The following is a 14,857-nucleotide window of genomic DNA, read 5'->3' as shown; positions in this document are numbered from 1 at the left end:
GAAGATCCATCCCCTACAAGGTTCTGCCTCTCCTGCCAGTAGACCCGTTTTTCAGGATGGGAAGTGTTCAGATGTGATACATGGAGACTAATGGAAGATTTTTTTCAAGAATGTTGTCAGATGTCGTGTTTTTAGTGAGTGGTCCTCACATCTTGGCCAAATAAATAAATAACTGAGACCCTGTCACATTTTGGTGCATGGGTTCGTATCACCTGATAGCCTGAGCACTTGTCCCAACTGTTCTCACCTGCCCGCTTCTGCTTTCTCCAGAAACCAGGTTGCCAGAGCACACTTTGGCATTTAGGGGGGAGCGATGGTGACGACTGTACTCCGTCTAGCTGATTTACAGCCAGAAATGATTCATTTGTATAAAGAACGGGTCCTGCAGGTGGTCCCTGCCATTGCACACATCTGCAGGTGCCTCTGAGCGAGAGCTTTGGCTCCTTTGGGGCAGGGTGGCCCTGTGCTGCCCCTTGTTCCCCGCAGCGTGCTGAAAACAAGATTTAGGCCTGGGGGTTCCTGCTGCTGCAGTGTATTTACAGCTGAAACTCTGTCTGGGTGTCTGTTACTGACATTTGTTGTGGTTTGTCATTCTGTACTGGTAGAAATGAGGGAAAGTGATGTATGCTGCTGCCCTGAAGTGGCTTGCAGGAGAAATGCGAAAAAAAAGAAAAAGCCCCAACTCTTCATGTATTCTTGAATCACACAGACTGACGTCTTGTCAAAATGTAGCTGCATCAACCCATACTTCGAAGGGAAATGTCAAGTCATGCTAAAATCTCACTTTTCCCAAACTCTCTGGGTTTCAGCTATTGCCTCCACAAAAACCCTCCAGTGGGAGCAGAGTAGGAGTGCACAGTAAGGCTCCTCGTCTGGTAAAGTTAGATTGGCCTGGAAAATGCAACCCAGGACAGATAGCACTCTGTTGCTTATGAGTAAGGAATGTGGAGAGTATTTATAAAAAGCATATGTTGTCTGGCCCTCACAGACACACCACACCTCCTCTGTCTTACAAAAAAACCTAAGGTGTTCGCATAGTAGCAACAACTCAGTGGCTTTGCTGTTGCATCATGTATGTCATGGGAGACCTGGAGTCTGTTAGTAACAACAGGAAGGATTATTGACCCTTTAGCATGTTTACAGCTACATGCAAAATATTTAGATTGAGTCTTCTTTTCACTGGGTGTCTTGTCATTTTTTTTAAAAGTGTCCTTTAACACTAGTGCTTCTAAATTCCTTGTTTACATATGGAGTCTCCCTAGACAGAGACACCACGTGTATATGTGTGTGTATATATATTTGTCCAAATGTACAGATGCAGTTAATTCTAAAGAGAATTGAGTTATCTTCAACCGCATGTAAGGCAAAGCCTGTCAGCAGCTGTTAAGCAAGCTGGCTGTAAAAAACAGTGACCAGAAAAATGTGTTAATACGCTGTCAAACAAATGTCAAAACAGCTTGTTACATTTCATTTTTTTTCACGATCGACACAAATAATGAACCCTAATTGTCTCATTGAGTCTAGGGTGATGTTAGCTCACTTATCTTTACCATCAATGTCCTTATAAAAATGATGCTAACTATTAGACCAGCTTCTTAGTGTAATCCTGATGTCAGTAAAGAATTTAAATAAATGCTTCACCTTCAGTATGTGGAAGTATTTTGCAAGTTAAATGGGAATAAATGCACCTGTATCGCCAAGCAGATACTCCAGCGCCTTACTGAGTCTTTGTCGTGGCTGTTCCCGAGCGAAAGCATCTACTCCATAGTAGAAAATAACTACCCGTATTGTAAAGCTGCCACGTGGCTGAGACAACCGCAGAAGGTGCCAAGAGGGAAACAGGACAAGTGCCATGCTTCTGATGTTGGACAGTGTTACTTGCTGCTAAGGAAGCATGGACATTGTCTCACTGCAGTAAACTGTACTGGGAGGGCACAAGCCTCTCCCATCGCGGTGTCAAGAAGGTTGCCAAATGCAACCGCCTATTTCAAAAATTGGGGAAGTGGTTTCTCTTTAATCAGATAAACCAGAAGTTCAGAGTGATTTTCACTAATTAGTTTAATAGCACTTACATTAGAAGACTGCAAATCAGGCAAAAAGCGGAATTTAGAGTATTTGAAAGACGTCCTGCTATTACAAGACCTCTCCGGTCTAGAAATTGTTCCATTTTGTTTCCTTACAGGTTAAACATATTGCTGGCTGGTATGAACCCCTTCTATTTCCACGCAGTGAATGTAATTTTACACTGTCTAGTGACTCTTGTGCTGATGTACACTTGTGACAAGGCTGTGTTCAAGGACTGTCGACTTGCTTTTGTCACGGCGCTGTTCTTTGCTGTGCATCCCATTCACACCGAGGCTGTAAGTATGTGACACAAAAAAACAATGACACAAAAGCTAAAAATAAATGCATACTTTAATTTATTTTTTTTTTTTAAAGAAACCTCTGAGTCATACAGATTATGGTACTTGTGTTTTTTTGCTGTGGAGGAGCAAAGGTGAGAATATACTATATTTAAAATAATTTGCAGGAGCCATTAAGAAAAAAGCGTATTCATACTTGCCATCTTTCTGCTCCGGCACTAAGTTCTGATTGACGGTCCTAATCAGCGATGCTGGGAATAAATGGACAGTCATTCAGCTGATGAAAATGTCGAGTCTTCTGAAACCAAAGACCTCAGTGAGGCTGTGCTCTCCTGCTGGGACATTGTTGCATGCCTTCAGTCATCTCCTATGGTCATCAATTTAAGGGAGAAAAAGGGAAGGGAGCGTTAGTGTGTATTCTGGAGGAGATTGCTCAGGTGGAGGTGATATGACCCCGGGATTAATTTATACTGATTTCAATTAAAAGCTAGGAGTATCATCTTCAGAAAAAAATTGTTAGCTTAATAAACGTCATGGTAAGTTTACAGAGCAACAGCTCATATTGGACATTTTTCTGTTCGTTATAAGGAAACATTTAAAGACATAGTCATGCTAAAACTGCACTCTGCTAGCGTGGGGAGGTACTTCTGTAGATAAAATGAGTCTTGCTGTCTTTGGGAAGGAAATGCAACATCTAGCTATCTGTACTTAAAAAAAGAAGCGCGCTCGTTAGCTGAGATGCCGTTGACATCACACGCTGTCCTTACGAGCCTTTGTAAATGAGCGAGGGAAACGGCTCCTGTGGCAGAGAACTTTTGAGGAGAGATTACCTTAATAACAAAAAGCCACGAGCTTTACAGTTACTCCCTGTGCGGTCTCGTGTGAACTAATCAGCTAGGCTCCTTTTGGTAACACAGCTTTATATAATAAGGGAGGTTTTAGAAGAGGCACTCTTTGAATTTATTTTTGTCTGGGTCAGAACTTAAAAAGGTTAAAATAAACGCCAGAGTGCTGAATGTAGCTTAATTATGTAATCTCAAAAGAGGCGAAATTTCAAAGGGCCTTTTATTTGCTTTATGGGCAATTTTTAGATCTTTATGAAATGGAATATTGAAACAGTTTGTAAAAAGAGTGTTTATACATTCTTCTTCAGTATTCCCTTTCTTATAAAAAGATTTGGTTAATTAATATGTAGAAAAAACTCTCATAAACTCAGATTATTCAGAAAGAAAATGACTTACATATCACTCTATCACTTTTTGGTGATAAAGTTCATTCAAATATTAATTATTAACCCATTCCTATACAATAAGTCTTCTCCAAAGAGTTGCTCTTTCATTAGTCTTTTTCTTTAACAAATCTCTGTTCTGGGAGTTGGATGCGTTTCTCATTTGAGCCTTATTATACAAAATTAAAACAGATCCCTAAAATTGGCATTTCTCTATGCACCTTTGTTAATATTTTAATAAGAAAGTAAAGAATGACTTAACTGTTGGCTTACTCATTTGTTTTGCCAAGTGAGAAATGCAGCAGACGTAACTGAGCATATCCTACACTAACCAAGTAACATTTCACTATATGGAGGGAGGATAACACTGAAAGATAAAAAGCTTGAAATAGTAGCAGTTAGCATGGGTCGTTGAAACCGTCACTGAATGCGCATGCCTTTTTAGTTACGTGCTTTTACACCTGTGTGTCTCTTTTCCTTTTAGGTAACAGGTATAGTAGGCAGAGCGGATGTCCTAGCCTGTCTACTCTTTCTGTTGGCGTTTCTCTCCTATAATAGGTATGGATCCTTGCTATCGGTTGTGGTAATATCAGGAGATGCTCTAGTCCGAGGAGGAGACAAAGGGGAAACCTGTCCGTTTTAGGTTGTTGTGGGCAGAGGTACTTCCCCCAGCACTGCCGGGTGGAAGTGCCCTGGCCCCTGCTTTCAGCCGCGGTGCCAAATAAGTGACGCTTATGAGAACAAATAAACATAAAAAGAGAAGTCAACATTTAAGGTCCCCTCTTCCATTGACATTACGGCTGACCATACACTAGAGGGGGGCTTGTAGAGCTAAAAATTATAAAGAAATGTTTTCAACTGAAGGCAAATTGCCTGTATGTAGAGTGAAGAACAGACGGACACATGCCTGCCTTTGAAATACACGCTGTGACTGTGGGACTCTGAAGTACCTGGTCTGGGAGAGTTAAGGATTGTGTCTAGACCGTTAGTCATCCTTTTCAGATGAAAACTTGGCATCGTTCGCTGGTCTGTGTCCTAAAACTGTGACTGAACAAGCATAGATAAAGAAATAGCTTTACTCGGGTGGGGTTTCTACCCCTTTTGCATTGTTATTTCATTGAGGAATAGAACTGTGTCATCATGGCCATGTGGAAAAACTGCTTATATCCCTCTTGGGCTATTTGCTACAAATCCACAGCACTGTTTTCACCAGAAGGTTTCAAAGGCGTAAAACTAGTAGTGACCCCGCAGGAGCCGGCTTGTTTGATTTTGGTTCTTTCTTACCTTCTTCCCTCTCATACAGACAGGCTTTCTGCCCGGTCTATTGATGGTTAGGACACATCTTTGACTCAGGGGAGTGTGGGTGGGATTGAGGAATTTTTGCTTGCGTAGTGCGTTTTGTCACATAAGGAGAATTAAGCACGTGTGTTCTAAATGCTTGAAAGCAGGTGTTTTTCTGCCCTTTCTGTCTTTGTACTTACTCTGCCTTCCTCTGACTGTTTCAAGTCCACTTTATCTTTCTGCTTGTCTTTTTACCCTCCTCTGCTCAAATTCTGGGTGTACTTCTCAATTTTTGTGTTTTCCCTTCCTGTCCTGTGTCTAAACCTTTCCTCATTTATCAGCTAACAGTGTAGATTGTTCGTGTCACTAATTACCAGCATCTTAAGAAATTAAGGAAAAGTGTCTCAGTATTTGTGTGAATGTAGCAAACATGAAAATAACAGAGAAGTTATAAATATTTATGCCAAATCTATTTTTCAGGAGTGTGGATCAGCTTTACGTTGGGGAACATTTCCCTCCCACTGCCTCCCCATTCTTTTTGCTGCTTAGTTTATTCCTTGGGACGTGTGCAATGCTGGTGAAAGAAACTGGAGTCACTGTGTTTGGTGTGTGCTTGGTTTATGACTTCTTTTCCCTCTCCTGCAATGGATTCAAACTGTAAGTAACTTGCTATGCTTGCTGTGCTTTTCAAGTGTTGCCACATGTGTGTGCAAAATATATATTATTATATACAGCACTGTGGGAGATGGACTTGCCCCGCTGAATTAGATGGCACACGTTTGACAAATTTGGAGGGCACCAAGGTTTCATTCTGTATTTTTTTGTTGTTGTTACTCTATTGCTGCCTGATAACTTTTGCTGGGTAGATAGACCAGATGTGAAGAACTGATCTCTAAAATGCTCAGTTCACTCTGGCAAAACTAACATTTGTGTTTTCCATGGGAGTTCTGACTGAAGCACCAACGTCTTAAAATTTCTCTGGCTTAACTCCTTCCGTTCGCAACGTCTGCTTGATTATTCAGTCACAATGTCATGGTTGTAGAAATATCATATGATGTTTAGTAGTAAAATCAGGTTTGATCCTTTCTGTCCTTACAGAATGGAAAAAGAGGAAAAACATGCAGCCAGTTCTGGAATAACTGGAATAATTAGCAGCTCTCAGCAGTCACTGGAGAAAAATCAAATACTTTGAAGTTTGTATCCCTCACCCACTTAGTGTCACAAATAACTATGCTATTCTGTATCTCCATTAAAAGTCAGAAGTCTTTTGTTTGATAGAAGCTGTTTTTTATCCATTTTTCTCCCAAACCATACCTGGTGCAGATCTATCGGCGAGTGAACGTAAGAGCTTACTGCCACTGAGAATGGGAGGTCTCGCTCCTGCCATCGCTGCTCGTGTTCCCACCAGTGCTGCCCCACAGGCTCTGGAGCCTGTCACGCCCCTGTGTGAGCTAGTGTATATCTAGGTTATAAAAAAGGACACTGAATTCGTGTTTCTGCAGTAGTGAATTAAATCAGCTCCCAGAAGGGTTTGGGGAGTGCCAGAGCTGGCACAATGCAAGAGCAGCAAATGCAGGAAGGGGAAGAGGGACTCTCTTCTTTCAGGAGCATCCTGGCTTCTCTCCCGTTTCAGCCCTTCATCTAGGTCCTAATGGGGGATGGACCATGTTTCAGGCCCACCTGCCCTCCCTCCGGCCTCTCTAGCAGCAATAGCAATCAGAGGGCAGGTATGGTGGATCGACAGAGGATTTCTCCTATTTTGACTGGATAAGTAATTCATAACGGTGTAACTGGTGGGCAAGTAGCCAGCGAGGAGTGTTCTGGGGGCTGACAGCCGGCACGCTTGTTAACACTTGCATTTACAGTCTGCCTGGTGTTTTCCAGGAGCTGCCTGGCTAAAGGTAACACAAATGTTAATTAATTGGGGAAAAATCTGTGCCCTCCTCCTTCCCCCCTCCCCTCAATCTTCCCCTTCCCGTAGGTTCACATTCCAGTGGCCTCTTCAGGTTATTTCGTTGCTTCAGTGGCATCCAGTTGCCCAGCTGTGGCAGTTATTTAGCTTGCAGGAGTGAAGCTCTGTAGTCCAGATGTGCTGCATTTTCATATTTGCTCTGCATGTATTGTGCACGTTTCAGTCTGTTTGTGGTGCTCAGGATTTTATGACTGTATTTGACTTTTTTTAGGGTGCAGCAGAAAACCAGCAGCCTTCTACACACTGCTGAAACTCATCCCTCCTGCTCCTTCTTCCAACCTGTACAGATTTGGTTTCTGTTTAAATGAGGCAGAACACCAATTATTTTCTGCGGCAAAAAATTAGGAATGGCACCAGAGTCTTCCTTACAGTGCTTCCCATCTTACCAGAGGTCCAGAGAAGAGCTTGATATGGGAGTGCTCATCTTCTGTTGCTGTCAGGTCTCTTCCTCTAGATCTAGTTAGGAACTAATAAATCCTGTCCTCCCAGCACACAAAGACTTTGTATTTTGGATTAAATAAAATGTCGTCTGTTGTAGTTAGATACCATGTTGTGCTCTTTGCATAATGTTCAACCTTTTGATAAGTAAACGTGAAAAATAAAAATCCTTAAATCCTTTTCTTTCCCCTTTCCCCTCTTTTTTCCCTTTTGTCTGCATGCGTAATTAGGAGAAATGGGGGGATCCACCAGAGACCTGCCCGGCAGCCCGCGGCTTCTCCCTCTGCCTCGCTGCAGGTCCCTCCGGCTGGCCGGGAGAACGGGAAGCATCGCTTTCCTCACCGGGGCACCTGGAGCTCCTGCCACCCGGCGTCACCCGAGGAGCAGCGGAGCGGTGGCCTTTCTGTGCCCAGCAAAGCCATGTGGGCCATTCGGAGGTACTGCTGGCTACCTGCTGCTGCATTGTGGTTTAGTTTGCAGCTGATCCTACCTTAAAATGTCAAGTCATTCACTTTTTTTTAGCCATTTTTATCCTGAAACGTGCTGTAATTTTTTCTTGCGCTACTGGAGAGGGAAGAGAAGAGAAGGTGGAAGGAGGATTAAGGGGAAGAAAGAGGAGGGAATCGAAAAGTACATTTCTTCTGCTTGGGAAGAGGAGAGTATCTGAGGACTGCCCATGTCCTGAGACTTTCTATCCTAATATGATATTGGTAGGCAATGCTCTCCTTCCCAGCTTCTCCATGGAGAAAGCCAAACCTGTAATGCTAGTTTGAATGTGAAGAGGGAGAATATGTGCCTGTATACAATAATGCCTGAAGTGAGGTGAGTGCAGCACGAGCAGCTTATTGTGTGATACTGCTATATATCTAAATATACACATTTGTAGGTATAATTTCCGCACGTGGATATACATAAGTTAGGATGTGTGTATGCATATTTATGTATATATATGAAAGTAGAGGTGATGCCCACTTCTGCTTTATGCCTAAGAATGTGCCTATAATGGTGAGAGCTGTGCTCAGGCAGTAACAGAAGGATTTTCACCAGTCGCGTCCAGCAGTTCTTGGCATGTTCATTGTGCACCTCATTGGGGAAGGAAGGGCTCTCCCATAACTCAGGGCCACGTTCTTTAACAAGGAAGGGAGCGGGTTTGGTCATGTTGCCTCTCCGTGTGGGAATCTGTGACACAAAAATGGTAGGAAGTCAGGGCTTTTCGGAGTGGGTAAGTGCTAGCTGCTCTGGCATGGAGACTCTTCTGGTCGTTGGGAACAGCTTCTGAAGTTGTCTGCTTGTTTAATTTATTTCTTCTGTATCCCCAAATGAGTAGCACAGTTAGAAAGCGTGGGTGACCCTGGTTCCTTCTGATACGCCAGGCCAGAATAGGCTGTCCAAAAGCCTCGTTTAACATCTTGCCTCTGAAGTTTAGGACCCAGTGGGGAGGAGTGACCTGAGCACGACGCTGGTGCAGCTGCTATGCCTGGCCTTTGCTCTCTCCACGTTCCTCTCAATGCTTTTGTTCTCTTTGATACTTGTATTTGTTTCCATTTTCCCTGGCAGACACTATGGTGGAGGGTATCAATATAAAAAATGTCTCCTGTCTTGCTCCATCTTCTTGTTCCTTGTTTCTTTTACCCCTGTTCCTTTCTTTCTTCCTACTGCTCCTTTCCGCCCTCCTTTGCTTTGTACTTTTTCCAGACACCCTCCCTCTGCCCCTGCTTTTGGAACGTCCCTTTCTTACACCGAGGGGAAAGCCTCTGGTTTTCCAGCCTCTTCAGGAGTACCTCAGAAGTTGTGTTGGAGACACCGTGCACATGAGATGGCTTCAGAGGGAACTCGTCCATGCTGCCAACTGGCATTTGCTTTTCGGCAGCTGCCTCTTCAAGTGTTGTAAAGGATTTCCGCACATGGCAAATCGAGCTCTGCATGTACATAGCTGATTTCTTTTTAAAAAGGGGCTTTCGTGGTGTAAGCTGCTCAGCTTCTCTTTTCAAGTAACTGACTGTGTACAACACACTTGCAACAACCTGTTGCGTGATGGTTCGCTGTGGGATGCCCAAAGTAGAGCTGGCTTGGTCCCAGCGGCTGAGAGGGAAGCCTGCTGCCACACATTTGTGTGAGTTGTGCCCAAGAGCCTTGGGAGAAAGCCCGGGATGGGTTAATGGATGCTGCTTTGAAAGAAACTTCTCTGAAACACTGTTGGCAACCTTCTTTGCTGGTTTTTCCCTTGCTCTGAATTCCTGTTTACTCTGAAGGCAGGATAAGGCCGGATAACTTCTTGTTGCACGGAATGACAGCCTTGTAGAGCCTGGGTGATTTGACCACTGCCTGCTTCTCTAATGTCAATGTTTGCTAGTCACTATAAAAAATAAATGTGCTGATACAGCATTTGTAATTTAAAGAGATCGTCTCAATTCTCAACCACATGGAGCGTGCTTGCAGTAGTATGGAACAGCAAGATTGAATGTATTGCAGCTCACTGACTCTCAAAATGACGTCCATGTCCGTGGAGGTCTGTGGTCCGCTACCTGATCGTATGACTGCAGTCTTCTCCTTACTTCCATTTGCTGACTCCTCTTACGGGACAGCTTAAAATAGTTGAAATATTTTCTGTACACAGTCTTTCTTTAGTGCATTGGCGTATTATATGATATGAAGTAGGAAGCACTCAAGGCAATTGCTCTATTAAAATACAATCCATCTCTTAAAAAAAAAAAAGGTAAATCCTTGCTATAGATGAAAAAAGAAGGAAAAAAATTGAAGTTGCTGTCAAATATACAATATTAATGACACAATTTCTCCTCTGTAATCGATGTTTCTCATGTAGGTCTTTTCCATGGCAAAAGGGAGGGGAAAAGATATTAAATATTTCAAAAACTCCAAAGTTGGAGGGCAGATTTGGCACAGTGAAGTAGCTTCGGGTACCTTATCTAGTGCACCAGGTTGCTAGCTGTAAGGTCTTCATTAGAATAAAATAGTTGTGCACTGCTTAATCTCTACTTTTAAGTACTTGTAATGTGATCAATTAGGTTTCTATTTAATAATAATTTATTATGTGTCTTGCTACTAAAGCTAGCTGAAAAATGCAGGAAAATGTAATGGAGGACTTAAGGGAATCAAGTCTAATTAGCAATAACTGGAGCTAGTTATGTAAATTCTTGGTGCAGAGAGATTTCTGTTCTTTATTGTCACTTGCTTTTATCTTCAGCTATCCAATAAATGTGTGGGTTGCAGTCCTGGGTGCCTTCAGGAGTAAGGAATGAGTTACTCTGGATGAAATTGTAGGTTTTATCACCACGATTTATTGCAATTTTGGGGGATGCTGGCATATACTACTGAAATGAGGTAACTAGGCTATCTTATGAGTTTGATCCATCTCCCTGGGTTTTAAGACTGAAAGAGGCTTGTGACTGTATGTGCTCTCCCGTGTGACACAAATGGAGAAGGGCAGACAGGAACTTTCACGTCAGGCTTGTACTTCTGCTTGGGATAAGGCCAGAGCTTCAGTGCTTCCACTATGACGGTGCAGTATACGTATACATGTCCTATTAAAGAGCAATATCAGTGCCAACACCTCATTGCTCACCACAGCGGTACTCTGTTAGATCCATGAATATGTTTAACAAGGATGATATATGTAAAACAAGTTGTCACAGTCCTTTTTGCAAGTTGTGTCTGTAGTTATTGTTGCTCATTCTCTTTTTCTTGATTTGTTCAACCCACTGAAAACTGAGATCTATTTTTTTTTGACCCCTTTTTTTTTTTTTTTTAATTCCAAGGCTACATATAGTTGTAGTCATGCCATGTCATATGTGCCTCACAATCGGTATCGCTAAATGCTGTCCAGCCCGTGGACACCCTCATACCACCTAATCACCCTGATGGTTTTGAGCTTTGTAAATGAACCTGTGGTGGGCCCACAGTCTAAGCTTCTTGAAAAACAAGAGTCCTCAATAGCTTGCATACTTTTGAAACGGAAACCTCTGTTTCTCTTTGGTGACATAGAAATAGAAACTGATTTTTATTGCATCTGCTGTCGGTGATTTAGCTGGTGAGACTCTTCCCTTAGAATGGACAATAGACCGGTGTTTAATGCTGCCATTTGCCATGTACGTGAACTGTTGCATTAGGTTTTGTTTGGTTTTTGTTTTTTTTTTTTTTTAATTTTTTGCCAAGTGACAGAATGAGAGAAGAAGCAGGTGTACTTGGTGCTGTGCCCAACAGCATCACTTTAAATCTCTGTGTACGTGCAAAAGAGAGTGAGGGAGCTCACTACTCGTTAGCACTGTGGGATTCAGGCACAAAACGCCATTGATCCAAAATTCAATGAAATCCTTAAGCCTATAGCAGGGATAAATGTGATCTGATGACTAAACCAGCAGCAATGTTCTTTCCTTTTGCAATAGCAGGGGAAAGAAAATGGAAACGCTCTGCAGAACGTGGTGCATTCCAGGGATGGCTGTGCTGGCCCTAAGATTGATATACTATGAGGAAAAGTATGCTGAGGTCATAATGTATCTTCCCTGAGTCCCCGTGCAGCATACGCGGTCAGTGTTTGAGCTGAAACAGATGCTGTTCTCCAACATGAAGGAAGAACGGAGGGAGAAGGGGGGAAAAGCGTTGGCACACAGAACGTGACTACGTAGCAATTGCTTGGTGTTGATTTGGCTTTTCCTCACTGGGTGCTTCTATTTCCAATTCTTGTGTAGCAATGCTTTTTTTTTTTTAACTAATTTGACAGTATAGCACATTTCTGCTTTAACATGAAATTCCTGTTCAAAAAGCAGAAGTCTCAGCTGCGTTTCTAATGCTTCCTCTTGCCACACAGTGTAATGCTACTTCCTAGATTCATAGCCGACACAGGCAGAATAGTGTGACTGGTTTCCCAGATATGGGATTTCACATGTGCAAACTTTACCTTTTCTTGAATCTGTTAGAGGGAGTTCTATAGGAAGGTGCAGCTCAGAATATGAAACTGCCTGGGTTATCGAAGTGCGAGGAAGACACTTTCTGTCTGATTTGGTACAACCTTCTTAAACTTTAGTAAGTTGTTCTTAGTTGCACTCACACACCCTGAAGGTTAGTGGTGGTTGCGTTCATACAGAAAGCACAGCAGTAGAAAGCACTGCATGCCTCTGAGAAAACACTAAGGTAACCATTATTCATGTATTATTTTGGTCAGGGGTAAACATACAACAAAAGAAAAACCTGGATATTTGTCGCTGGCCTAAAAGGTCCTTGCTGTGCACAGCAAAATAGCGAGGAAGGGATATAGGGCTTTGCAAACACCACAGCAATAGTTAGTGGAGAAACTCCAGGACAGTGTCCTGGTTTGGGATTCAGCCTGTGATGAAAAAGGTCTGGGAGTCTAGCAGTCACAATGATTTTCTTCTCTAGGAAAGCAAAATGGGTAACCTGGAGCGTTAAGCAGTGGAGCCAACCTAGGCTTTCCCTTCCTTCCCCTCTCACTGGTGATCTCCTGAGGGTTTTGAGGTTTTGAAAATAAAGGAGCAAGCTCCTAGTCTGCGATGCTCTGAGCAAAGGTTGGTGTTGGATTGCCTCCGTGTGAGAGGAGAGAAAAGGAAGTGCAGAATTGTTGCTGGCTGTAGGCTGATTTTTTGGGGAATTGATGTTTAAAATTGAACTGAGAATAGGACAACACAATTTCACCCCAAAAGACAAGTAGGACCCTGAGTCCCAAGGCCTAGGAAGGCACAGTGTGTGCTGAAAGATGATAGATTAGAGAAGTGTCATTGTTATCCTGGTAACTGTGGGATGCTGCTTCTATGGTGTTGCAAGCTTTTTTTAATTGTAGCAGGTTTGCTAAGGCTCTGCCATTCTAGCTATTTAGTAAGCTTAAGTTACGAATGAAGTTTGGCCCCCTTTGGGGAGGTGTATTGCAGAGGTCGATTTGGCCTGTGGTTTACTCTTTTCTGAACTCAGTTCTTTACACCGTTTTTCCATTGTGAGTCTGAGCGATAGCTCTAGCTACTGCTGTGTCCGTGTCCTGTCTTTTTAGGAAATGTTTGCTGGCAATAATATATGAATCTTCTCCTTCGCCTGCAGTCAGTGATGGTATTTATTGTCGTGCTCAGATGGTACCTGAGGCCACCAGAAGACTCTGCTAGAGTCTAGAAAAATGTGAGAGTTGGTGCCCCTATGCTTAAAGCCTTGGATTTAGCTGAGGATTTACGCGCTCTGGCCTGTGACTGTCTTCCAGAGAATCCTTGTGTAATCTTGGGAAAATAATTACATCTCTCTGTTCCCACGGCGTGTGCTGGAAGATGAGGCACAGTAACGCATGCTTCTTTTCCACCTCCATTTGTGCGGTGTGGTGGTTGTTTTAAGACTCCCCCCAAAAGAGCCAAGGACTGTCTCTCTTATGCATGCTTGTGGCATTATGTGTCTTACCTTTGAAATCTTCAAGTGCTGTTTCAATACAAGTAACTGAACTCATTGCTTGCTAACTAAAGTTTATTTAAGAATATCACTGCTTTGGTATGGTGATGACTAATGTTGCATGCACACACAAAAAGACATGTTTAGACATCATTAGGCTGCAAAATTATGCACTCACCAGGTAAGAAAGGCCTGATTTAATTTTGGCCCTGTTGTGTGTTTATATTACAACAGTCTTTAATTACACTATCACATACAATTTTTTCTGCATGATCCCTGCTCTATTCATTGCCCAGAATGGATGGTACTTACTTAATGAGCAACTATTCAATATTTTGTTTCTTCCTTGTCCAGAGCACGGCCCCATGCCCTATTTACTTCATGTTGTTCAAGTCCTACTCTGAGACAGATTAACAACTTCTCGATAGTTTCTCTGTGTACAAACTACCAAGTGCTGGTATTTCCTTGCAGTTTGTTGCTTCAGTCTGTAATCTTGTAAAGGACTTTTGGCATAGTTTCTGGATGCGTAATTTCCTTGCTTTTCAAAACAAGTAAAGTGAATAGCCAGAAATTTTGCAGTGGGGAGCCACATAGGTGTGAACAGTTGGATTGAAACCTTTGGATCCACCTCATCGACATCTGCCGCTTGAGCAAGCAGACTAGCTGGTGGCAGCAGTAGATTGTGCTCTATAGGAGCCAGTATTAAGAGATGGGGGACTCTTCCCCTTAGATATTTCCTGACAGAGGAGGCACAATGACATGATGTTCCCTTCTGGACTCAGAGAGGAATAAACCCCAGCATGTGCAGCTTCTTCTGGCAGCTCCTTCCTTCCTCTCTCCCCAGTTTGTTGTCCTGCCTCACCTACTCTAGCCTGCCCTCATCTCTTCCCCTGCTTGCTTCTCCTTAGTCGTTTAATTGCTTCCAATCTTTGCTCCTCAGGCTCTGCCTTTTGGATCTTGTGGCTTTGCCTTTTGGATCTTGTGGCTTTGCCTTTTGGATCTTGTGGCTTTGCCTTTTGGATCTTGTGGCTCTGCCTTTTGGATCTTGTTGCTTTCCTCAAAAGCTACTGTGATAAACTCCCTTTCCCAGGGTCCCTCCTATACTCCTAGCCCCAAAGTCCTTGCCCAGCCAATTCGAGGGCCCCCACCTCTGTCCTTGTACTGTATATGCATCTGCCA

The 14,857-nt window shown here is 43.0% G+C and overlaps 1 protein-coding gene across 2 annotated transcripts in view; it reads left to right on the top strand.

Annotated features, from left to right (window-relative positions):
- The first annotated feature begins 2,183 nt into the window (after window positions 1-2,183).
- Window positions 2,184-14,857, top strand: part of TMTC1 (transmembrane and tetratricopeptide repeat containing 1) — a 136,060-nt gene continuing 123,386 nt past the window's right edge. Inside the window, exons 1-4 of one of the 2 annotated variants that reach the window (XM_009332903.1) lie at window positions 2,184-2,360; window positions 4,076-4,149; window positions 5,353-5,529; window positions 7,513-7,719. In XM_009332903.1, coding sequence (XP_009331178.1) covers window positions 2,205-2,360; window positions 4,076-4,149; window positions 5,353-5,529; window positions 7,513-7,719 — 614 coding nt within the window. In that variant the 5' untranslated portion in view covers window positions 2,184-2,204. The remainder of the gene's footprint in view (window positions 2,361-4,075; window positions 4,150-5,352; window positions 5,530-7,512; window positions 7,720-14,857) is intronic. The other variant, XM_009332902.1, reaches the window with a different exon arrangement.

This window comes from Pygoscelis adeliae, unplaced genomic scaffold, assembly GCF_000699105.1.
Source record: "Pygoscelis adeliae isolate BGI_AS28 unplaced genomic scaffold, ASM69910v1 Scaffold38, whole genome shotgun sequence".
In the NCBI taxonomy this organism is placed as follows: Eukaryota; Metazoa; Chordata; class Aves; order Sphenisciformes; family Spheniscidae; genus Pygoscelis; species Pygoscelis adeliae.
The sequence above is the reverse complement of the archived record's forward strand: the minus strand, read 5'-3'. Positions and strand labels throughout refer to the sequence as shown.